The 25,270-nt window shown below is 50.2% G+C and overlaps 1 protein-coding gene across 3 annotated transcripts; it reads right to left on the bottom strand.

Annotated features, from left to right (window-relative positions):
- Positions 1-5,776: 5,776 nt before the first annotated feature.
- On the bottom strand, positions 5,777-14,850 carry PCK2 (phosphoenolpyruvate carboxykinase 2, mitochondrial). 3 transcript variants are annotated; one of them, XM_082648559.1, is made up of 10 exons: positions 14,730-14,850; positions 12,381-12,626; positions 11,739-11,923; positions 11,448-11,651; positions 10,899-11,086; positions 10,406-10,568; positions 9,905-10,123; positions 7,620-7,757; positions 7,231-7,326; positions 5,777-6,997 (listed from the first exon to the last, which is right to left on the bottom strand). In XM_082648559.1, the coding sequence occupies exons 1-10, from the start codon at positions 14,756-14,758 to the stop codon at positions 6,543-6,545; spliced, it is 1,923 nt and encodes a 640-aa protein (XP_082504685.1). In that variant the 5' UTR covers positions 14,759-14,850; the 3' UTR covers positions 5,777-6,542. The 3 variants fall into 3 exon arrangements, with proteins under 3 accessions (XP_082504685.1, XP_082504686.1, XP_082504687.1); XM_082648560.1 differs by lacking the exon at positions 7,231-7,326; XM_082648561.1 differs by lacking the exons at positions 5,777-6,997; positions 7,231-7,326; positions 7,620-7,757 and adding an exon at positions 7,804-7,967.
- Positions 14,851-25,270: the final 10,420 nt, after the last annotated feature.

The raw sequence follows: 25,270 nt of genomic DNA on the forward strand, positions 1-25,270 counted from the left end.
CCCGTGCTGGGTGGGGTGGCGGGGGTGGGTCGAGCTACCGTGCCGGGAGCATAGGCCCAGGGTCCAAGCTGCACCTCAGCGCCCCCAGCCCGCACTCTCTTAGAAGTGCTGCTTAGGAGAGCGGGGGCCCTTGGATTCCCTGGCATCTCCTTCTGGGGCTCGCTCTCGCTCGGAGGGAGAGGGTGTGGTTAGCCCTTCGGGTGATGCCTCCTGTTTTCTAGATCGCTAGATCGGACCTTAGTATCTGTTGTCACCAGGGCGGCTTCAGAGGCCCACACTTGCCTTAACGTTCTGCCGTCACCTTTTGAAATTCTTAAAAGTCTTTGAGCAAGCGCCCCACATTTTCCTCTTGCTCTGGGCTCTGCTAATTATGTAGCCGGCTCTAACAGTCAGCCATCTCCTATTGCTAGGTTACTTACTATCTGCCCTATAGTATTGTCTCAATAAATCTTAGCTTTATTTAGAAATAAATTCTAAATTTATAAATTATAAAATAATTATAAATCAAAGAATCTTAGGAGTCTGGTTTCTGGGTTGTCCAGCCTGGAAAATCTGGAATCATTTTCCAAAATGATCTTTCCCTCCTCTTTGCCCTTTTAATTCAGTTCTTCAAGTCCTGTGGATTCTTAGCTGATTAGTTGAGGTGGTTTTTCAGGGTCATCACCCAACATCAAGTTTTCATTATGTCACGCCTCTCCTAGTTAGTTGATCTGCTAGAAATATTCTTCTCTAATAGCATTTAGTTCTTAAGAACCTACAAATGGTTCACTATTGTTTATTGTTTCAAATACAAACTTCCAAACCTGGTTGTCTTTTTTACTAGCCTCATTTTTTTGTTACTTCTGCCAAGCAAATATGGCCATAAATTCCTTGCTTGTTTCCCCCTCTGCACCTTCCCAGAAGAATTTCTTATCTGGGGGAAGCTTTATCTCTACCAGTCAGACTCCCTTCTTTATGACCCAGTGGTGTCACTTCTAAGAAATCTAGCCCTGACTTCTATGCTAAGTCTAGCAAAAATGTTTATGTTCAGCAGAGCAATTATTGACAGTAGTAAAACACTGGAAACAAAATAGATCCAAACACACTGCTACGGAATGGGATTGGTTAAATAAATGATGGTCCATATGGTAGACAAAAATGCCAGGGAGCCATTAAAATTATGTAGTCTTCTATTTTTACACTGTGGGAAATTGTGCAAGTTACATTTTTAGGTTGAAAAAAGGTGGTAGTTCTTCTGGTGACATGTGGTGGATGCAAAAACAATATGGTTTAAATTTGCATTTAAAAAGTATAAAAATACCTGGGCTCATTACATCATTAAACAAATAATAAAATGGAGAAGGCCTTGCATGAACTAATGACAAAGATACAGTATGAACAAAGCATCATGGTTAACACAATTCGACCACCTGAGGTCCACAGAAAACAAAAACTTCTGTTACACTCATCTTAACTCATTTTTATTATTTATTTTTAAATTTTAAAAATAAATTTATTTATTTTTGGCTGTGTTGGGTCTTCATTGCTGCACACGGGCTTTCTCTGCGGCTAGCGGGGGCTACTCTTCGTTGCAGTGGGCGGCCTTCTCATTGTCGTGGCTTCTCTTGTTGCAGAGCACAGGCTCTAAGCGTGCAGCTTCAGTAGTTGTGGCACGTGGGCTCAGTAGTTGTGGCTTGCAGGCCCCTGAGCTCAGGCTCAGTAGTTGTGGCACACGGGCTTGTTATTCCGTGGCATGTGGGATCTTCCCAGACCAGGGCTCAAACTCGTGTTCCTTGCATTGGCAGGCGGATTCTTAACCACTGTGCCACCATGGAGGCCCTTAACTCGTTTTTAAATTAACCTCTTTCCTCTTCTCCTCCTTAGCTTACAAATCTTTTTAATTTACAAATGCAGTTTAAAACTGAATAAAATCTAAATTCAAGCCTTTGAAATATGGAATTTGTATATTATTGAATAAGACATTTCAGTCATGGTAAGTGTTGAAAAATCTGAGGTTTTATGGCCAAAACGAATCTTTAACATCAAATTCTAAAGAATATAGGATTTCATCTCTGGATCCATTGGTTGATTTTTTTTTTTTTTCCATTGGTTGATTTTTGAATGTAAAAAAGATTTTTAAGCCTATGAAGTTGATTATGTCACTTGTGACTTACATTATTTTAAAAATGTATATGAGCTTTTATATGTTAGGCTATACAATGTGTTTCATTGAAAGACAATGGTGTTTCTTTAAAAATAATGAAGTCATTTTGATAAACTTTATTGGCCTTCCCTCTCATGATTTTGAAATTTGGCGTGTTGCTTGGTGACAATTTGTAAGTGCTTTTCATTTGGGCAGCCTCCACTCTCCCCAGCTACACTTAAAGCCAGTTGAAGCCACAGAGAGGTTTTCTACCTTTAGCACCCATTTTAGGACTGGTTCTAGTAACTGCTCTGTACATGTCAGCTAGTTGACTTCCGATCTGACCTGCCTTGGGCTGTTCCCGGCTCATTAGCATCTCCACCAGGGGGCGGGCTGAGCTTGAGAGGAGAGAGGGAAAGCAAATTTTTCTTTCTTTGGCTACCCCTGTCCTGTCTCTCCCCAGTCCCAGCTCCCAGCCTGGTGACTCCACAGAGCTCCTGGGACACGTGTACAGCTTCAGGCAACACAAGGGAAAGTTCTGTCTTCTGAAGTGACGGATGACGTGTGTTTATAACTTATCTTCTTGCAGCATGTTCGATGTAGAAGGAACGGGGGAAGTATGCTAGTTTGCCCAGGACTTAAAATGTGTTGACTATAAAGAAATTGAGTAATTATGGGATTTCTAATACTCTTGTCTCCTATGTCCTTGGGACCCAGAATTTTTTGTGTGGTGATAGGAGTTACAAATGTAATATAGAAGTTAAAAACCCTTTAGCCCTGAGTTTGAATAGGAACTATCAGTATGAACCCATGAGGTGTTTTATCTTCCTATCCCCATTCAGTGAAAAGATCTAGAAACAATCTAGTAGCAATAAACACTCCTACCACCTAAATCTTAAAATACCATTTCCCATGGAAAGAAACCAGAGCTTGGGGTAATGGTTGATTCTAGGTCTGGGGTAGGAAATGTACAAGATGAGCATGGAACAACTTACCATTCCAGGTAGCAAAGAAGCCAGTAAACATCATCAGGGTAATGTCAAAAGGACTCAGAAGCCAAGCTTATGGCCAAAGATGGGATAATTTGAGCATTATAAGGATAATTTAATAAACATTAAGTATGTTTAAATCCATGAGTTCATAATGGGGGTGTGTGTGTGTGTTACTAATTGGTCACCTTTTTGAAGAATATGAAGCCAAATCATTATTTTGAAGATGGTAAATAAAGGAGAAGAATCAAGCAGTTACTTGCTGTTCTTATATAAACTGTACCTTTGAGTGATGAAATAGAAGATAAAAGGAGTGTCCCTTTGTAAAATTATTCCAACTATTATGACAGAGTTTGAGTATAGCTGTTTTGAAATCCCTAATAAATGAATGAATCTAGGCATTGAGCATCTAGGCCTGGATTCTTCAATGGTTAAACTGAGGGAAAATCAGAGAGTGGAGGGGGAACCTGTAGATTGAAAGAGACTTAAAAGGCATATACATTTTTTTAAATGTGCAAGACTATAACTACAAAAACTATAATGTCTAGGGATCTGGATTTGGGTAATACAACTCCAGGGGAAAAAAAATAAAAAAGCAAGGATGTGACTATCATGAACCATGGTGTCCATTTCCACCAGGAAGGAGGGGCTGTGATGAAGATGAGGAGCATGGCAAGGGGGTGGGGGGGCTTTTAGTGTTTGGCAAAGTTGTTTCTTTTTCTGGGTAATGGTTTCAAGGTTGTTCCATTTATATTAGTTTATTAAGCTATACTTTTGTTTTGTATGGTCTTCTTTATCTGTTTTATTTTGAAATAAAAAGGTTAACTATATTTTATCATTTATCTGGAGCTGCAGGGCATAGAGCCCAATTTTATTCTCATTGACAGAATCATTTTTACTGGGGTTTTTCCAGAGTTTTTATTTTTTTTAACTTTTAAATTGAGGTGTAGTTGATTTACAATGTTGTGTTAGTTTCAGGTGTACAGCACAGTGATTCATATATGTGTGTGTGTATTCTTTTTCAGATTCTTTTCTTTTATAGGTTATTACAAAATATTGAGTATAGTTCCCTGTGCTATACAGTAGGTCCTTGTTGGTTATCTATTTTATATATAGTAGTGTGTATATGTTAATCCCATCCTCCTAATTTATCCCTTCCCCCCCACTCCCCAACCTTACCCTTTGGTAACCATAAGTTTGTTTTCTGTGTGTGGGTCTATTTCTGTTTTGTAAATAAGTTCATTTGTATCTTTTTTTTTTTTTTCAGATTCTACATATAAGCAGTATTATATGATGTTTGTGTTTCTCTGTCTGGCTTACTTCACTTCGTATGATAATCTCTAGGTCCATCCATGTTGCTGCAAATGGCATTATTTCATTCTTTTTTATGGCTAATATTCCATTGTATATATGTGCCACATCATCTTTCTCCATTCCTCTGTCGATGGACATTTAGGTTGCTTCCATGTCTTGGCTATTGTAAATAGTGCTGCAATGAATATTGGGGTGCATGTGTCTTTTTGGATTCTAGTTTTCTCTGGATATATGCCCAGGAGTGGGGTTGCTGGGTCATATGGTAACTCTATTTTTAGTTTTTTAAGGAGCTTCCATACTGTTCTCCATAGTGGCTGCACAAATTTATATTCCTACCAACAGTTTAGGAGGGTTCTTCTTTCTCCACACCCTCTCCAGCATTTACTGTTTGTAGACTTTTTGATGATGGCCATTCTAACCGGTATGAGGTGTTACCGCATTGTAGTTTCATTTGCATTTCTCTAATAATTAGTGAAGTTGAGCGTTTTTTCACGTGCCTGTTGGCCAGCTGTATGTCTTCTTTGGAGAAACAAAATCTTTTCCTTTTTTTTGGTTGTGCCACAGGGCATGCAGGACCTTAGTTCCCCGACCAGGGATTGAACCTGTGCCCCCTGCCATGGAAGCGTGGAGTCTTAACGACTGGACCACCAGGGAAGTCCCCAAAATCATTTTTAAGGCTAACACCTTCCTACCCCCTGTGCATTTAGTTACCAGAGAGGTGTCTGGAACCCCAGTTCCCTGCCTCTTACCAGGAAGGACTTATTTCCAAACCTATTTTTCTTTCTCCTCTAAATTGTATTTACATTGCTTGTTTTCCTCTTAAACTGTGGAGCCAGCAATGTATAACATATGCCTACGGGGCCCACTCTAATCAGTGTAGAGTGGAAAGGTGAGGACAGCTAACATATATTCAATGGTTATTCCTTGTCAGGCATAGTTCTGAGTGCCTGGCTTCACTGACTCTTAATCCAAACAACACTGTTAGATGTAGGCACATCCTCATTTTACAGCTGAAGAAAGTGAGAGGCACCCCTGGCCTGAGTCTACTAGGTGCCTAACATCTATACTACGCTGCCTCTGATCATATTGTTTCAGTTATCACATGCTATTTATGAAGCTGAGGATTTGGCTAGATATATTTAAGTGCAATGGACTCCACTGCTGTGTTTTAGCATGTGATCCACTCTGACCTTTAGATTCTTTTCTGCTGTTACACATTGTCACTGGTTATTGGCTGTTTTCTATGAGAACACCGTGTTTCCTCCTCCAGTGTTTTCTTCTGAGGGAATTCCCCGTTTTATTATTCCCATTTTTAAAATGGTAATTTTTATTTTGTTAAAATTTGTCCTGATTTTCTGGGTACATACTTCCCTCGTACCCATCTCAGTTTATACATTCACTCAGCTTGATCTAGATCACGGGTGAAGTTATTCTCAGCTGACACCCCTGAATAGCACCTGGCACACAGAAGCTACTATGGAAGCTGCCTTAATATTGAATAAGCTTTCATGAATACTTTGCGGGTCCCAATTTCAGGTCAGGCAGGAGGAAAAACAGGTTTGAGAATCGACAATGGAACTGCTTCACTGGTGAGTGGGGTTATAGAGGCTTCTGTGTCTCTGATGGGAGACTGGGAATTTTAGGCCTGGAGGCTGTACTGAGCAGCTCACAGAGGCCCCACCTTTTTAAGACCTCAGGACATGAGTAGTTACTGCCTTCTCCCAGCAATTCCTACTCAGTGGCTCGGTGGCAGAGATGCCTGTGAGAGAGGTCCTTATACCACCAGGCTGTGCCAGGGCAGGCTGCACTGGGACACCAGCTACTTGGAAGGGTTGGAAGAAGATTGTGAGATTGGTGTTAAAGGGAAGCCTGTGAAGACAGGCAGGAAATGAAAACAGCACAGATGTTATATTAAATAAATGAGCATCTCATTATTGGGCAGCATGTGGGGGAAGGTCTGTGGCCTGGTCTCACGGCACCCAGAAGATGATAGTTATGTCAAGTTGCTCATATTTTCTGCAAGTGTGGTAGCTCGCTTATTCCTGGGAGGGTTGGAGCCGGGGGTAGGGGGGGGTGGGGGGGTGGGGTCATGCTCCCTCGCTAGCTGTAGCCTCAGGTCACATTCTGCGCACGCGTCCCTCCAAGGCCTCCAGCTCAGCCAACACCTCCTTGGGCAGATCCTGGTTGACCTGCTCTGTCAGGTAGCTCCGAATGTCACGAACCTCCTGTTCCCAGAAGTCCTTGGGGAGCGAGAACAGCTGGGTGGTGTCTATGGCTCCCAGGCCGCTGAGATCCAAGCCACCTTCCTTTGGCACCAGCCCAATGGGCGTTTCTCGGGCACTGTCCTCCCCCTCTAGGCGCCGGCAGATCCAGTCTAGCACCCGAACATTCTCTCCAAAGCCTGGCCACAGGAAGTGGCCTGCCTCGTCACGCCGGAACCAGTTGACATGGAAGATGCGGGGCAGCCGGGCCCCCTTGAGCCCCTCCATGCTCAGCCAGTGTTCAAGGTAGCGCCCAAAGTTGTAGCCAAAAAAGGGCCGCATGGCAAATGGGTCGTGCATGATGACCTTCCCTGGGGAGGGGAGCAGGATGGGTAAGGAACCTCCCTTCTTACTGGAGAAGAGAAAGGTACCCCGCCTCCAGCCGGAGGAAGCTGTGAAATGTTGGCGGTTCTGGAACATCCTCAAGGCAGGGTGAGGGGAAGGGAATGGGGCAAAGATACACGTGGGAAGGGGTGGGCAGGAGGAAGGTCTGGTTCAGGAAGGGAGAGGAGAGGCAAGCTGGGCACACAGAAGTGGAGCTCACCTTTGTGTTCAGCCGCGGCAGTGGCCTCCGAGCGCATGGCGCTGCCCACAAACACCCCATGGCGCCAGTTGAAGGCCTCATATACCAGGGGGACTCCTGGGACACCAGTGCACGTGGTCAAAGGCAGCCCTTATCTTTGTACGATCACTGCATCCCTTCTGGTGATCTTGACTCCTTCTCTCTCCTAGGACCTCAGCTGCCCATTTTCAAACCCCATGCCTCCCACTCCACCTCGATTTTGCATTCTCCAGGGGGCTGCTCGAGAGGCAGATAGCTGTATTTGGCGATCCAGGTTGAGGCTCTCTGAGCTTTAAGTACAAGAGGGAGGTGGGCCCTGACAGAGAGCCCAACCCTTAACCCAGTTGGCATGGAGCCCCCACGATGTTTACCTTTGGGTCTGCGGCCTCCAAAGATGATGGCGTCAATGGGGACACCCTCAGGGGCCTCCCAGGCTGGGTCTATGATGGGGCACTGGCGAGCCGGGGCACAAAAGCGAGAATTGGGATGTGCACAGGGCTCCTTGTCACCTGGCAGAGCAAATACAAATACTATCACTTCCAAGGGCACGTCCACCCCCAATACACAGAGACATTTGCAGACACTCTTGCGCAGTTTCTTTTTGCCTCATCAGCCCCCCACAATCTCTGGTTGGAGGTTGGTAAGGAGCAGGGAGAAGGGAGCCAGGACATCTCCGCTGAAGATCAGGCTATTTATCCATAATGGTACTGCTGGCTGAGCTATGGGAGAAAAGAGCAAGAGAGGAATTGGTGTTTAGCAGGACATTAATGTTTATGCCAAGCTACAGCCACTTGGCACTGAGCAGTGCTCAAGGGAATGAGGTTAAATATTGGCATAGGGTTATAATGGAAATTTTCCCCCAGGAACTCTTCTTTTAATTTACGGGATTATTATTTAAATAAACACTCAAACCTAAAGCAAAAACTGAGACAGGTCAGTATTTCAGACAACCGACTTTCTTCTTTGCTATTGTCTTTGTTGTTTCTTCAGTTTACAGACAACTGACTTTCCATCAGCAAATGGCGGAAGACAGAATCTCCTGAGCTATGAGAATGCAAACAGGAACTGATTTTAAAGCTAGCGAGGTTTTGGTGGTTTCCCTGGGTCTGCTCAGACCCGGCTGGAGTGACAGGGCTTGAAGAACTCAGACGAGGACATAACCTGGGCAGTCATAACCTGAGGAGCCCAGGTCATTTGGCCCCTTCAGGTGCCTGGAGAGGAGCTGGGACCGAGTCAGTGGCGTATGTATAAAGCACCATCACGGGGGCCCTGAAGGGACACGGTGCTTTCTCTGCCAAAGGTTACTGGTTGGACCTGGGAGGCAAGGGAGTCACGGAGCCAGCGCCCCCGCCCCCCTCTGCCCCCCAACTCCTGCCTCCACTTTCATGTAAGAACCATCCTTATGCTTCTCTCTTGCACTTTCATCAGCCCCCAGCTGAGGACCTAGCACAAGGTATTATTCTAAGAACTGAAGCTGAGCACAACATGCCCTCGTTACACCCCTGAATCCAGAGGTGGTGAAGGGGTTGGGCAACTAGCCTGTGGCGAAATATGAAAGTTTCTTGGATTTCTCAATTGGGTGGGGAGGCTAAGGAGGGCTTAATGATGGTGTTAGAGAAAATGAAGGATGATTAAATGAGGGGGGTGACTGCTAAGCCAGCCTGGAAAACTTGAATGTAGGCTTCAGTGACCACAGGCCACCCTCCCCTGCTAGGCTCCTCTTTGCTCCCACCCCTAGGTCTCGGCTCGCGTAATGCCAAAGGCCACTGAAAGCTGAAGGTCCAGAGTGCAGGGCTGGAGGACGGGGCAGGGCTGCAGGGCACAAGGGAGTAATGACAGGGTTGAGAAACTAGCTTCTAGGAGAGGCTAAAGAGCTGGTCTGATTTCGTTCGGAAAGACTGGGGTGTCTGTGTTGGAGGGGCAGGGGAAGGGTGAGGGTAACAATACTGACCTTTAGGCAATGGTTATTACATGGGGAGTCAGGGTGGGGTGAGGGTCCAAGTGGCAGGGGGAGGGGCAGGCTTCTTCCTAATGGGTCAAACTTTATGACTGTGCTTTGAGTCCAATTCTTTCTGTAATAATTTCCAAGACACCCTCCCTTAAAAATATCCAGCTTATATTAATTGAGAATTTACTATGTATTCGGCACTACGTTGAATCCTTTGCATGCATTTTTTTTTTTTTTTGCAGTGTGCGGGCCTCTCACTGTTGTGGCCTTTCCCGTTGCGGAGCACAGGCTCCAGACGCGCAGGCTCAGCGGCCATGGCTCACGGCCCAGCCGCTCTGCAGAATGTGGGATCTTCCCGGACCGGGGCATGAACCCATGTCCGCTGCACCGGCAGGCGGACTCTCAACCACTGCGCCACCAGGGAAGCCCTGCATGCATTATTTAATTTAACCCTCCAACACCTTGTAAGATAGGTACTATGAAAACTACCCCCATTCATGTGATGGGGAAACTGAAGCTCAGGAGGTTAAGCGACTCAGCCAGGCCACAAACTGAATGGGGACGTGAACTGAGATCTTGCTTAGGGTTGCATAGCTCCCTTTGAGTCCCAGAGGCCCTGGAAGATGGCTGCAGGTTGAGGAAAAGGCTTTTACATCAGCAAGGTGCTGAGCCCTGGGGGCTGACTTACACCCCCTCCCTGCCCCATACCAGGTTTCCAGGGTTTGCCCAGCCAGGAGGTCACGGTGACGCCGGGTGGAAGAGGCTGGTCAATGCCCTCCCAGTATACGCCGCCATCGCTGGTCTCAGCCACGTTGGTGAAAAGGGTGTTACTCTGGATTGTGGCCATGGCATTGGGATTGGTGGTGGCGGAGGTGCCGGGGGCCACCCCAAAGAAGCCGTTCTCAGGGTTGATGGCCCGGAGTCGACCTGTCGGGAGGAAATGTGAAAAAACGGAAGGACTAACCAGGAAGAGTCGAGAGGTTCAGCCTCGGAAGGTCCTGCTCAGCCCCTCCGTGCCCCGAGCTGGACCCTAGATCTGAGGGGAAAGGTTTTGCATCTCCAGGGCGGCTGGGCTGCCAGGAGGCATGGGGGAGGGGTGGTTGTTCAGGAGAAGGTTCTCACTGACAAAGTTCACCCTGAGCAGTGGACGCAGGAATCCTACACTCTGGTAAGAACCAGAATGGCGAGTATGATCCAAGGGCCTCTCACCATCACTGTCAAACCTCATCCAGGCGATGTCATCCCCCACACACTCCACTCTCCAGCCTGGCAGTGCCGGCCGCATCATGGCCAGGTTTGTCTTGCCACAGGCGCTGGGGAAGGCAGCTGCCACATAGCGCTTCTTCCCCGCGGGGTTGGTGATACCCAGGATCTGCCAGGTGGGGAGAGGGAGCAAGGAAGAGGTCACCAGAGGTTAGGCGTGGTCTGCATGGGAAGGACAGCTAGGGGTCAACAGGGAGGACCAATGTTTATTCATGAAACAGGTGCACTGCCTTGCTACAGGGCCTGGGGTGGCAGCAAGGGGAGGCCCCCCCAAACCGCGACATTCAGCAGCCTCGGGCCAAAGCTTCAGGCATTTGCGCAGAGTCCCTGGCCCGCCAGTTGGGTACTTGGCAGTGGAGAGGCGAGGCTGAGGCTGACTGGCCAGGCCCCACCCTTGGCCTGCCCCCCGAAGCTGCCCAGATCCTCACCAGGCCCTCACCAGCATGTGCTCCGCCAGCCAGCCCTCATCCCGGGCCAGCCGAGAGGCGATGCGAAGGGCAAAGCACTTCTTGCCCAGCAGGGAGTTGCCACCATAGCCGCTGCCGAAGGAGACGATCTCCCACTGGTCGGGCACGTGGCCAATCAGGGTTTTCTCTGGGTTGCATGGCCACTGGCTCACCGGCTCCCCTGGGGACAATGGGGTCATGGGGCTGCTGGCAGGGGCATCAGGCACTGGGGTGTCAGGGGCCGGAGGGATCAGGGGGTGGCAGGAAAGACACTCGGCAGCAGGGGTGGTGTCAATGGGTGGCTAAGGCCTCCCACCTCATAATATGCATCAGCTCCCATGCCCCTATTCTTGGACATGGATAATTCACTCTTCTCAATCTTGAGCAAACTGCTTTGCCAACTCAGCCTCACCCCCAGCGCACTGCTGCCCTAGCTCTTGGGAATTCAGTATCTCACTAATCAGGATGGGTAGGATGTGGGGTTCCCTCTGAGTACAAGCAGGCCTCTGTGTCCCCCCACCCTGGGCAGAGCAGGTGCTCACCTTGCCCAGTCAGGGGCTGGCCCACGGAGTGCAGACACTTGACAAAGTCGCCATCTCCCAGGGCCTGAAGCACGGGCGTCCCCAGCCGGGTCATAATCCGCATGCTTGCCACCACGTAGGCGGAGTCCGTGAGCTGCACTCCGGTGCGGGACAGTGGGGAGCCCACGGGACCCATGCTGAATGGCAGTACATACATGGTTCGGCCTGTGGAGGAAAAACGCCACCTGGCTGAAGGGTTCCAACCTGTTTATTCCTTCAGTGCCCCTGCCTCTGTGTCCCTGCCCTGGTTACCTTGCATGCAGCCTGGAAACCTCTCATCCACGGCTTGCTGGAACTCAGCTGGGGACATCCAGTTGCCCAGCTGCCCACGGGCCCCGCCAGCCGGGAGGGGCACCGTGTCCCGTTGAGAAGGAGTTACAATCACCGTCTTGCTCTCTACTCGTGCCACATCCTTGGGGTCTGTGCGGGCCAGCCAGCTGGGGGAGAGCGGATATCAAGAAGATAGTGGTCAGTAGATCTCCCTCATCCCAGACCCACTCTTTCAAGTCCAACTTTGTCTCTAGGTCTTCTGTTGGCCTTATTTTTTCCCATCCATTTGCATCTCAGTTGCTTTCTCCAGATTTCGTCCCAGTCTAAGGGGTAGTTCCCTTGGCCCCAGCTCCCTGATGGCCTCTACCCTGGCAAAAACTCCCTGAACTTGTAAGTAAAAAAAAAAAAAAAAAAAAAAGCAAAGGCTTTTATTTGTATCAGCTTATTCACTTAACATAAAAATAGACCGATCCCAATAATTCCTGATTGTTTCCTCCAAAGCTCCCATTCTTGCTCATTCTATTGGGATGGTCTACTTAAATTTGATTTCGTCTTGGTAAACCCAAAGTGGCCTCCGTCCCCGCAGCTGCCCCTATCTCGCAGGTCGCTGGGCTCAGGGCTTACCAGTTGTTGTACTTTGGGAGCTTTCGGATGAGCCCCTGCTGTTCCAGCAGGGTTAGTATGGCAGTGTTTTCCGCCTCGGTCCCATCACAGATGTGGATGTTCTCTGGTTGGCACAGGCGGGCACTGTTTTCCACGAAGTCTCGAACCCTGGCAGGCAGCTGGACCAGGTCTCCACTCAGTACTCGCAGGGTCTGGATACTGCGCCGTGAGGGCCAGCCCCAGGGGCTCAGCCCACGCCATTTAAACCTGCAAGAGAAGAAACAGAGAAGTAATGGGCCAGGTGTTCTCGTGGAAGATGGGCAAGTCAAGGGGACAGAAAGCTGGGCTGCTGGGGATGTGCTAAAGTAGGTCTGGGTACAGGCACCATGAAGAGGTCGGAATAGGTAAGGAAGGTGGGTTCAGGCCACGTCTGTCTTGTGGCCTTTATGAGGCTTAGTGAGGGTGTCTCCTGATTAGCAAGGGACAGGTATCACCAAACGAGCATAAAGACACATGCCTGGCTGTGTGGCTCTATGTATAAGGCATGCTGATGTTATTGGAGGCTTAGCTCATGCCCATTTTTTACTACGTCTGGTCAATGTTTGGAAATGAGCAGGTGTCCTATGGCCCAAATGTCAGTAAACTGTGCCCAGTGGACAGCTTCATGTGTCTGGTGTCCTTTTCATTCTCAAGTATAGTTTTTATAAGTCAAAAAGACAGCTGTTTTCATTCTTTTCTTCTGATGTGCATGCTGTAAGACTAGGAAAGCCTCAGGCAGAGGACTAGGTCTTTGAGATGGAAAGTCCCAGGTTTCTAGATTTGGGCCCTTGCACAAGAGAGTGGGCGATTGGATGTCAGGGTTCCAGGCACTGGATCTGCGGTTGCCCACCTGGGCCAACAAGGACTGCATGAAGTGCTGCCACTGGGTAGGTATTTTTGAACTGTGTAGAAGGCTTACTGTTGGAGAATGTCACTGGCTGGGGTGCATGCCCCAATTCTTAGAACAGGGTCCCTGGAGTCTGTCCCTTCACACCCGTAGGAGAGGGAAAAGTAAGGTCTTCTCCAGTTGGCCTGGACCCAGGGTGGAGTGACCCAGAGAGAGCAAAGGCCAAGAGAGAGAAGCTGTCCTCCTAATGCCAGGGCCTTGCCCGCCAGAAACTGTGCCCCACACGCCCAGCACCGCATGACCCTGTCCCTCTCTTGGCTCTCTTTCCTAGAGAGCACATGCCTAGAACTTTGGCTCTTGGTGGTGGGGTGGAACATCAGACTGCAGGGCGCTCAGACTCACAGGGAATAAGCCTGGGGAAGGGAGGATGCTCAGACCGTGAATGTGGGAGCTGGGTGGCTTCACTGGGCAGGGCAGGGTGGAAACCCAGTGTGGCCCCAGGGGCAGAAGTGGAAGCCTCCTGTAACCTGGTTCTGTTCCCCCTCAGAGAGAAATTTCCCCTGAGCATTAATTTTAAAGGCAGACAGCCTTGGGGAGAACCTGTCTCCATGGGGATGCTGGCTCAGGAAGTCTCCTGGGAAGCTCCCTCCCCCACTCCCCCCCCAGCCTCCTGAGTAGGACCTTCTCCTTTTCCCCTTCTCCAGAGACCACCCACAAGGGCTGGCCAAGTGGAACCAGCTGTGGGAGAGACAGAGGGTCAGCTCAGACTCTGGGACAAAAGCTGAGAAGGGAGGCTACAGAGGGAAGACAGGAAGCTGTGAAAAGGGGGAGAGGGCAGACAAGCAGGGCCTAGGGGTTCCCGTCCTGGACAGGGGATGAAGCCAGCCAGGTAAGAATGAAGGCACCTTGGCCCCCTCTTCCACCTTGCCTCCCTTCTTTCCCGGGCCCCAGGCCCCTCTGGCTGTCCTAGGCTTCCCGCCAGGTTCGTCTGCCAGGATCCAGTCGCGGGAGAGGCTGGGGAATGGCTGTTTACCTTCTACCTTCTTTAGGGAGCTCTGAGCTCAGTCCCCAGGGGCTCATGCACCCTTGACCCCCAAGGCCCTACTGCTCCTCACCGCAATCTGGGGCACAAGCGCTACATCTGTAAAGCAAAGGAGGAGACACGGAGATCGGGCCCAGCGAGGACGAGCGAGGAGTGGAAAGGAAGTTCTGAGGGTGGCAGATAGAGACGGTGTGGTCAGGGACCAGCAAAGCGGGGGGTGGGGGTGGGGGGTGGGGACGGAAACCGAGAGACCCGGGGCGGCCTCCAGCGAGACGCACGACCCGAAAGGCCGTGGATCCAGACGCACTCGCCACCTGCCCGCCTCCTCTTCCTCGGAGGCGAAAGCAGGCGGAGGAGGGCGAGCAGGAGAAGGCAAATGGCAGCCCCGAGGGGGCGAGCACGGCGGAAGGTGCGGGTCGGCCCCGGACTGGGGGTCACTCACCGCAGGCCGGGGCGGTACACAGCGGCCATGGTACCTGGGCCGGGGCTGCGGGATGGCCGCGCGAACGGAGCGGAGCCGGGGAGACAAGGAAGGCAGGGAAGGAGGGAGCGCGGCGCAGAGAGCGGGAGCGCAGACTAGGCAGGAGGCGCTTAAAAAGGAGGAGGGCGGGCGAAGGGGCGGGACCCAGCAGGGCCGGCGCGACCCTCTCTCCGCCCGGGGCTCCAGCCCCAGGTCAGCCCAGCCATAGCCCCACCTCCTGCATCTTAGCCCCCAAACCCTTGTCTCCCATTGGAGGATTGGGTCCTCTCCTCGGCTGCCTCCTCCCCGAGGCCCCGCCCCACCGCTACGCCTCGCCCCCTGCTCATGATGTAACTTTGAGGACTCTTGCTCCCGGGAGACAGCGACTGGGAGACGTTGGGTGACAAGCTAAGAACAAGGAGAGAGGCCAGGGGCAGGAGCCCACGGGGCGCTGGAAGTCTAGAAGCCGGGGGCTGGGCATTGCCTTTCGCCTTCTTCCCGGGGCTTGGGTACTCTGAGCCCAGGCTCTTCTGTTGTCCAGGGCCCTAATGCCATGGTTCCCTCAGTCCCCAACTCCCAAATCCCTGTTTCTTCTCCCTGTGATGAGGGCTCTTTTCTGCCTTACCATGAAGTGGTGATGTCTCTCCACCCCAGAATCTCTTCTTTGGACTTCTGGCCTGGTCATTCTCTCCACATTCCCCTGGAGAATGCATCTGCCCCACCCAACCACCACCACAAAGTCCTCTGGTAACTTCTCAAGTTATGTCTCCAGCCAGACATCTCTCTTCAGCTTGAGACCACGGGTATCACCCCAAAGGCCAGAGCACCTCAAACTCAATGTGGCTATGGCAAGCATTGGCACAGCATCCACTCCCCCTTTCTGGTAATAGCACCCCAATGTTCCTTTGGGGAACCACCTCCTCAGTCTGTGTGGTCTTGTGGGTCTCCTACCGGTGGGCTCTCAGCTTGGCCAATTTGTGTGTCCGTCACTCTGGCCACAGCCAGTGGAAATGTTCAGGAATGGGAATGAGGTCTCTTTCTGGGGCTTTTTCTGTCGACTTTCAACATGAGATCTCCTTCTGCTGGGGTTGCTGGGCTGGTAGAACCTAAGCCTGATGCTGCTGGGTGTCAGCTTGGCCCTGCAAAGCAGGAACCTGCCTGAGATGGAAACCAGGCTAGAGGAAGCAGGCTGAGGGATGGAGAGTGACAGATTCCTAATTCCGGGTATAGGAGTCAATAAATTTCTTCTCTTGCTCAAGCTAATTTCAAGTGGACTTCTGCTATTTGCAACAGAAGCAGCCCTAATTCTGAGATTTCTCAGAGTTCTGTACTGGAACATAATGGGACAAAAGAGCTGGCCTCCAGCCTTGGGCTTGCCGCTGACCCTCATCTCTTCCACCCAGGCTCCATCCTGGACTCAACCTCATGTGTATATATTTGGGACTCTTCCCTCCAGTCCCTACATCCAAACTCTGTTCATACCCACTCCACTGCAAACAGCTCCTCTTTGGTCACTCTCTGGGCTTCAAGATGTGCACACTGGTGGCATCATGGCCAAGCTATTGAAGGTCATCATCTCTTCTGTGATCCTGCACCTGCTTTCATGGTTCCCTATCTCAGCAAATGGCACCACTATCTAGCCAGTTGCCCTAGAGGAACCTGAATCAGTCTAGACTATTCCTTTCTTATCGTCCAGTCAGACAGCAGGAACTTTGGATTTGTATTTCACAATTAGCTCTCAAGTCTGTGTCTGTTCCCCCTGGCCACTGCCTTAGTTCAGGGTTTATCTCTCACTTGGCTTCAAACAATAGCTCCCAAGCACCTTGGCATCCCACCTCTCCAAATGCCACCCCCTCTCCCTCCCACCAAGTTATTCTCCAAACTCTGCGCTCACTTTGGAAAATTAAGAGAGAGGGATATTTATTGTATGGACACCAGGTGCCAGGCTCTGAGCCAGTAGCTTTACATGCATAATCTCATTCAGTTTCACAATAGCCCTGTTTTACCGATGTGGACACTGAGGCTTAGAGCTTAAGTCATTTCTTCAAAGTCACACAGCTGATCAGCAGGAGAAATGGAATCTGAATCCAAGTCTTTCTGACTCTAACTACCAAGTCCCCCCACCCACCCCGCCGCACTGCAATCCTATACTGTCTCCTTGATTTGTCCTTAAGGAAAAAATGAGATCATATCACTCTTAGGCTTAAAATTCCTTCAAGGCTTCCTACTACATGGCAACTGATGTCCTTCATAATCTGGTTCCCATTTATCCAGTGGTATCACCCCCACCTCCCTACTTGCTGCCTTCTGTCCTATATACCAAACTCTGCAGTTCCCAGAGCACTTCTGTGAACCTTTCTGCCCTTCAGATTTAAATTAAACATCACCTTCTGTGTGAAGGTCAATGTGCCCCTTAGAATTAACATCTGTCTCATCTATGTTGGTTCAATACTGTGTACATACCTATATTTTTGAATTAATCACACTTTATTGTAGTAGTTTTTGTATCTCCATAATCCTCACTGGAGTGTTAGCTACTTGAAAAAAGGACCCAAATTTCATTTTATTTTTTAAATATTTATTTATTTAATTTTGGCTGCATCGGGTCTTAGTTGCGGCATGTGGGCTCTTTGTTGTGGTGAGCAGGCTTCTCTTTAGTTGTGGCACACAGGCTCCAGAGCGTGTGGGCTCTGTAGTTGCGGCACGCAGGCTCACTAGTTGTGGCACAAGGACTTAGTTGCCCCACGGCACGTGGGATCTTAGTTCCCCGATCGACCTGGGATCGAATCCACATCCCCTGCATTGGAAGGCAGATTCTTAACCACTGGACCACCAGGGAAGTTCCAAAAGGACCCAAATTTTAGTCTTCTTTTTATTCTAGCTCCTAGAAGAATCTGGCCCATAATAATTAGGCACTTAATCAACACTGGTGGAGTGAAAGAATGAATAAATCCCACATTTCTAATCTCCCCCCATTCTTCCTTAACTTTAGGCAGACTGAACAAGGGGCTCCCTTGAGGGTTTCCTTATCCGATTCCCCTTATGTGCCTCACAGTTTTGCTCGATTCTCTAGCCCTCCTCCTAGCCTGGTCCACCAGCTGGCCTAGTGTCTGCGGCCACCACCAGGGGGCAGGGTGTGACCAGCCTTGCCTTGGTCTGCGTTTTCTGATCGCCAGGGCCCTCTGGATCAGCCCTTGGATGTCTCACAGACCCGCTGCAATGGGTGCTGGGGAGTGTGGCCCAGATCCCCCCCTTCAGGATCACGGCATTCATTGAAACTGAGCAGGACCCCGTGGAGCCCTCCCAGGTACAAATCCTTTTTGTGTCCCCGGTTTCTTAGTTGTAGGAAAAAGGCTTCAGCCTCATAGACCTTCCCCAAAGGGCAGATTCAAACAGTTACTAATCAGGGAGGGGAGGTAAGGCAGAAACGGAGGAGGAACAGTCAAAAAACAATAGTGCAGCGATCAAGCAGGGCCCTGGTTCCTCCTCAAGGGATATCCATAACAATATCTTTGAGCTCTTCTGCAGGAACTAACGCCCCCACCCAGGTGGAGAATGGTAACTTCATGCTGAGCACAAGATCCTTGGAACACTGCCCTGTTATCTCACCACCAACCAGTCAGAAGAAAAGTCACATACCCTGCAGCTCCCACCCCAGATTTTGCCTATAAAAACTCCCAGAAAACCACTGGGAAGTTTGGGGTTTTTGAACACAAGCCACACTTTCTCCTTGATTGGCCCTGCAATAAACCTTTCTCTACTCCAAACTCCAACGTTTCAGTTTGTTTGGCCTCACTGTGTGTTGTTGGGCACGCGAACTTGTGTTCGGTAACAGGGGCAGAGTGTGACCAGTTTTGCCTTAGTTTGCATTTTGTCCTCCCCAGGGCCTTCTGGGCTCAGCCATTGGACGTCTCACAGACCCCCTGCAGTGGGTGCTGTGGTGTGCGGCCCAGATGCCCCCTTCAGGATCCTGTCCCAGCGGCTGAGTGTTGGCTGCTGATGGTGCCAAGCTGAGCACTTCCCTGAGCACCACCTGTGGCTGAAGGGAGCTGTCTTGCCAAATGCCCCCTTTCCTGGGGCAGCTGGTATCCAACGACTGGTTGATGCAGGGCTCCAAAGTCCTGGCCCCCTTGCCTAAATTTGGGACACTCTGAAGGTCCAGCCCAGCTCCAGAGCTCCTAGGGGGTCAACTGAAGCCTCTGTTTCAGCTGTAATGCTTTTCAACTCTTCCCGCTGCCCAGTCCCACTTCTCTCACTGACTTGGAAAATCCTCCCAACAAATCACCTGTACACAAGTTTCCATCTCGGAGATTTTTTTGTTTTGGGGGTTTTATTCCAGCTTAAGATATCCCCCCAACTCGACTTGGATAACTGCATTAATCCCCTAATCTGACTCTGATTCCATTTTGGCCATCCTCCACCCTAGATCCAAAGTGATCTTTTCAGACACAACCTGATCATTCCACATCCCTGCCGAAAATCCTTTAGTAGCTTCTCATTGCCCTTTGAGTAGAGCCCCCACATCCTAAACTTGGCCTACAAGGCTCTGCGTGATCTGGCCCCACCCTCAGCTACTGCCATTCTTCCCACTTTCCCTGGTATCTGCTTTCTGGTTACACTGGGTCTTTTTCAGTTTCATGAATGTGTCTACCTCTTCCCTGCCCAGAGCCTTTGCGTACATTATTCCTGTGGCTTGGAATCTCCATCTTCTCCACACCACCAGGCACGGTCACTTCTTACTCCCCTGACCAGTCTCAGTTTAATGTGACTTCTTAGGCGAGCTGTCCCTGCAATGCTACCCTCTCCCCTGCCCCCACATTAGATTAGGTCCTCATGAAATAAAGTCTCATAGCCCCCTGCCCTTCTCCTGCATAGCACCCATCTCATTATGTTAGGGGAACCACTGACCGAAACTGCCCACCCTGGCCAGGCACCACACTAACCCATTTGCATGAGCTGTTTTATGACAGGAGGTCCTGGTAAGGAACATGGAACAAACAAACCATCACCAACCAGAAGAATCTGGGAAAGCTGAAAAGGTGACGCCAGTCCATATGTCCTACCAACCTCCCAGAATCCTCCTCGCTGGAATCCATCTTGGCTGAGTGATGCGTGCACCACCAGGAAGGACCCTGAGTCAGAATGATTGGCCAGAGACAGCCCAGGAACTAATCCCATCACCGTAAAACTCGAGACTGCGAGCCACGTGGCAGAGCGGTCCTCCTGGGTGCCCTTACGCTCCTGTTCTCCACCCAGGTGCCCCTTCCCAGTAAAGTCTCTTGCTTTGTCAGCATGTGTGTCTCCTTGGACAATTCATTTCCAAGTGTTAGACAAGAGCCCATTCTTGGGCCCTGGAAGGGGTCCCTCTTCCTGCAACAGTTATAATTTTTTTTAATAGATTTTATTTATTTATTGGCTACGTTGGGTCTTCGTTGCTGCACACGGGCTTTCTCTAGTTGCGGGGAGTGGGGGGCTACTGTTCTTTGTGGTGTGAGGGCTTCTCATTGAGGTGGCTTCTCTTGTTGCAGAGCACAGGCTCTAGGCACGCAGGCTCAGTAGTTGTGGCGCACGGGCTTAGTTGCTCCAAGGCATGTGGGATCTTCCTGGACCAGGGCTCGAACCCATGTCCCCTGCATTGGCAAATGGATTCTTTACCACTGCGCCACCAGGGAAGCTCTAATGGTTCATTTTTATGCAGGCCCATCCCTAGCATATGTAGGGCCTGGGGCAAGAGTACAGATAGAGGCTCACAAACCTTGTGTTTAAATATTTTAAATGTATGCCTCAAGCTAACAAACTATTAAATAAAATATATTCTATCCTTCTACCTTGACAAATATACACACAGTGGTCTGGAATTTGGTTCAAATTTGGATTTTGTTTGGAATCCTCAAGATTCCACAGCAGAATGTGGTGGTGTGGAGAGAAGCAGCTTTCAGCCACTGGTCTTCGGGCTCACTTCTTTTCCCACCTCTGACACCATATTCTACTTCTACACCTCATGTGCATGCATGTGGACCTCCTGTCTATACATCCCAATTCTGTACACAGCCTCCGGCAAACAGCCACCCCTTGGCCACCCACTGGGTCTAGAAATGTGTGTACAAGTAGTGTGATCTACCCTCGGGAGGGCAAACCCAGGAAAGAGGTCCATGTGGGCCCTAGAAGTGGGCTTGGGGATCTTTGGACAAGGAATTCCTAAGTATCTGGAGTGTGGTCCAGAAGGGGTTTGGGGTGTGGGCAGGGGATGCCTGGACCCCTCACTCCAAGGGACACAGCCAGAAGAGGGCCAGAGTGGAGCCTTTCAAAGCACAGGGCTTAGGGCACGGGCCACTCCTGCCTGGGCCTAAGGGCAATAAATTGACTTTTCTCTGGTTCATCAGTCTATAAGCTCCATGAAGACAGGGCTGGTGTCAGTCTGATTTACTGAGGTGTCCCTAATGCCCAGCACAGTGTCTGGTGCGTAGTAGGTGTTTAATCAATATTTGTCCAATGAATGAATGTATGAGGTAGACCAGGAAGAGGTTTGAGGATTTGAATCCATTACTGAAGATCTGGATTCCATAAGCCAGAACTAGAAATGAGAATGGGTGGTATGGGGCTGCAAAAATGGGGGTGCAGACAAAGGAGAATGGAATCCTGGATTACTGACTCTGTCTCCCGTCCTCTCCTTCCTCTTTGTTTTCTACCCCACTTCTCCAGGCCCTTTACCTGCCTGGCCCTCTCTCCCCATGATCCAGCATCCCTCTGTCCATATCCTTTGACCTTTTTGTCCTCTGTCCATTGCTCTTTCTCTATGGCCTGACCATCTATCTGTCTGTTCTTCTGTATTTGTTTCTAGTTCTCGGTCCCCAATCTTCTTTTTTTTTTTTTTAATTTATTTAATTTATTTAATTTTATTTTTGGCTGCGTTGCGTCTTCATTGCTGTACGCGGGCTTTGCCTGGTTGCGACGAGTGGGGGCTACTTTTCGTTGTGGTGCACCGGCTTCTCATTGCAGTGGCTTCTCTTATTGCAGAGCACAGTCTAGGTGCGTGGGCTTCAGTAGCTGTGGCACGTGGGCTCAGTAGTTGTGGCTCATGGGCTCCAGAGCGCAAGCTCAGTAGTGGTGGCGCATGGGCTTAGTTGCTCTGCAGCATGTGGGATCTTCTGGGCCAGGGCTCGAACCCATGTCCCCTGTATTGGCAGGCGGATTCTTAACCGCTGCGCCACCAGGGAAGCCCTCGGTCCCCAATCTTACTTTCCTCTCTCCCTTCCTCTACCACTTTTGCTCTTCTAGTCACTTGTTCCCATCACCTCTTACTCCCTCTTGATCCCCTTCCAGAAGCTTTCTTCTCTCTTTTAGTTCTCCATGGGCCTTTGCCCATCTCTTCCATGTGCCTATGTCCCTCTGTCTCCCTCAATCCAGATTCCTGGGGAGCACCTGACTAGTTCTGCCCTCTCTCCCAGGTCTACACCTACAGCCTCCTTAGCTAAGTCTTCTTGCCTCTCTTCCTCTGGTTTGTCCTTCACAGAGTCCACCTGGTTTCAACTTTTTCATCCCCATTTCTCTGTCCCCAAATGTCCTTGAGCCAGTCAGTCTCAGCCTGCGTCCCCCCCCTGCCAGGAAAACCCATGAACCACTTCCTGGGTCCTCACTGACCAACGTGCTTCTCCTCTCTGTGTCCTTGGTCCTTTCCCCTGGTCCAGCCCTCACCCCTCAGACTCCTTTCCCTGGTCAGTGGTGCCTGGTCTGAGCCCCGAGTGGCTCAACTCGCCTGAGCTTGTTTAGTCTGACTCCTTCAGCCCATTAGCAGCTTAGCCCTCCCACATCTCCTCTGAGCGCTCCAGTAAACAAGAGGATCAGTGCAGACCTGACAGCTGCTGGGGGGCCAGTGTCTGGCTAGACCAGACCAGGCCTGCAAAAGGGGCTGCAGTCAACACTTGCTATTCCTTCTTCACCGGGGAAATTCTGAGGTCTCTTTCCTGGGTATTTACCTTAGAACCACATTCTGTGCGCATGTGTTGGGCTCTGGTCTCCATGGTCCCCATTCCCATTTTGTGGCCTTGTTCCTAGGCCTTGGGCTTTTCAATTCTTCTGCAAAAACAGCACTAGATTCAGGCAATCACACCGAGAAGCCTTTCCACTTGAATGATGACAATGGTCTCTGCTCTATAAAATGGAGGCCAAGTGCGGGAAGAGAGATGTCCTCTGACGTTGGTCTTCTTATATGTGTGTAGAGAGCATGGTAGGAGAGACCAAACACACACATACACACACACCAAAGGAATCTGAGTTGACTATAGGCACTCTGTAGATCAGGGGTTCTCAAACTTCAGTGTTCATCAAAATTACCTGGAGAGCTTATTAAAACATAGATTTCTTTTGGTCCCATCCCCAGAGTGTCTGATTCAGTAAGTTTGAGGTGAGGCTAGAGAATTGCATTTCTAGCAAGTTCCCAGGTGGTGCTGCTGGTCTGGGGACCCCGGGCTGAGAACCACTGTCTTAGATCATCTGAATCTACCAGCTCTTTACCTAACATCTAAGGCTGGGACCAGGTTAATTTTTATCATTGATCCTTGGGGCTGATGGACACCCAGGTCTCTCTCTGGGTTGGGAAAGAGGACCTGTTAACCCCAGGGGAGTGTTTGGATGTCCTTAGAATGTAGGAAATAGCTTTTAACTCCTGGAGTTCTATTCTAGTACAGACCCTATTTAAACAGCTTCAGACAGGTTTAAACATCTCCTTGGCTAATTCCTAGTATCTCTCTTCCAACTTCTACTTGGGGATGATAGCTCTAAGAAGTGTTAGGGGATTAGGCTGAAAATGTAGGTCACCCCCCAGCCATCTGGGAACCAGGAGGAGTGAGAGAGGAAGAAAGAGGGACAGAGACACACACAAGGAAAAGGTGAGGGGAAGCAGAGGGCAAATGAGGACAGTTACAAAAGTGTCTCTGATGGATTGGTGGTGATTGGATTTCAGTGTCCCGAGGTGTCCTGGAAGGAAGGGAAAGGGTTCCTCATTCCCCCTTCTGCTCCTGAACCCAAGCTGGCCTGCCTGTCCTGGGGCTGGGTCCTCAGGAATTAGAGAGGCTGAGACTAGGATGGGCAAGTCCTGGAGGGTTGTTTATCTTTCTGATGCCATAACTGTGAGGGGCATGAGGCCAGATAAGGTGGGAATGAGGCAGGGAGCAGAAATGTGAACGTTCCTGAAAACAGGAAACAGACCCAACAGGCCAGGTGAGAGTGGGCTTAGGAGAGCTTATACTCCCCTAAAACACCCACAGGATGCTGCGGAGCCTTGGAGGGTAAAGGTGCTGGAAGCTTGTCTGGCCCTCTTTTCCAGTCCCGGGCTTTCAGTCACCAAGGGCTGAGGGTTGTGTCCTCATGAGGGTGCCGGCAGGGGCCAATGTGGCACTCTGTACTGGGGAACTGAGAACGGTGAGTCAGACCATCAGTGAGGCGCTATGTTGGGGAAGACGCCCCCTTGCCTTCCTTGAGAACAGGCAGACTTGTCCTCTCCTCTCATTTCCTGCAACCCCTCAGACCAATGAGATATGCAAATGATCCCCTTACCTCATTGGTTGGAGGCCTGAGAACCATGGATGACCTCAGAGAGCTGGCCCTTTAAGAGTACCCAGTGGGCTGTGTGCCCACAGCCCCCTGTTCTGAGCACAGAGGCACCAGACCCTGCTCAATGGGGCCTCCAGTCTCTGGGGAAGTCGTGCCTGCCTGGCTTTGACACTGACCAATCATCTCTGCCATCCCTAAAGTGAGTATGTCTGAGGCCTTCTTGGGTGCCAGGCCTCTCACCTAGAGCCCCCTCCTCTGACGCCTGCTGTCTGCTTTCTGTTGTTTGTTTTCAGGAATCTTCACACTTCGGTCCCCTGCTCTACTCCCACCCTGACTGGCTTTATGTCCCTCACTGCTATCACATCAGAAAGATAAACAGCCCTCCTCACTTAGCTTTTCATCCAATTCTTTCTGGACACCTCTCTCTATGTCTCACCTTCTCCTCCCTGCCAAAGATCAATTCCTTCAATTTGTGTTTTTGTTCCCATCCCCTCTGCCTTCTCAAGGGTGAGGGGCTCAATAGATAGGGCAACACCTGGGACAGGAAGAGAGAGAGGACCTGTCCTTCCTGTCACCTCTCTGGGCAGAACCTGGGGGCCTGAGATGTGGTTGGAGAGTGGGTTACCTAGGTTTGGACATCGAGATGGAGCCAGACTCTAAGCCCTGGGGACGAGCACTCTCTGCCTTGTCCCTCTTGGGGCTGTTGGAACTGGGAGTTGGGCTCAAGCTTGGGACTTCCAGGCTGGGAAGGCTCTCCAAGGTCACGTAGCCAGAGGTGACTCAGGTGGGCACATGCTCCGTAGTTGATAACAGGGAGGAGGGTTCCTGGGTGACATAAGTTTGGGACGCTGTTGAAGTTGAACAGATGGTTTACCGAAGGACTGCTCAGATTACTGTGCTGCGGTGCTCTGTGAACCTGCAAGAGGCTCACAGGGATGGGAGACAGCATTTCTAAGAATGATCTGCGCATA

The sequence above is a fragment of the Grampus griseus genome (assembly GCF_964374135.1).
Source record: "Grampus griseus genome assembly, chromosome: 2".
Taxonomy (NCBI): Eukaryota; Metazoa; Chordata; class Mammalia; order Artiodactyla; family Delphinidae; genus Grampus; species Grampus griseus.

Bases quoted from the DNA above. Each gene is read 5' to 3' on its own strand.
- PCK2 (XM_082648559.1), bottom strand. From the start codon at position 14,758: ATGGCCGCTGTGTACCGCCCCGGCCTGCG. The intron at 11,652-11,738 runs GTAACCAGGGCA...TTTCCTCCACAG, and splicing joins GTTTCCAGGCTGCATGCAAG to GCCGAACCATGTATGTACTG. The intron at 10,569-10,898 runs GTGAGGGCCTGG...CCCACCTGGCAG, and splicing joins GGCTGGCGGAGCACATGCTG to ATCCTGGGTATCACCAACCC.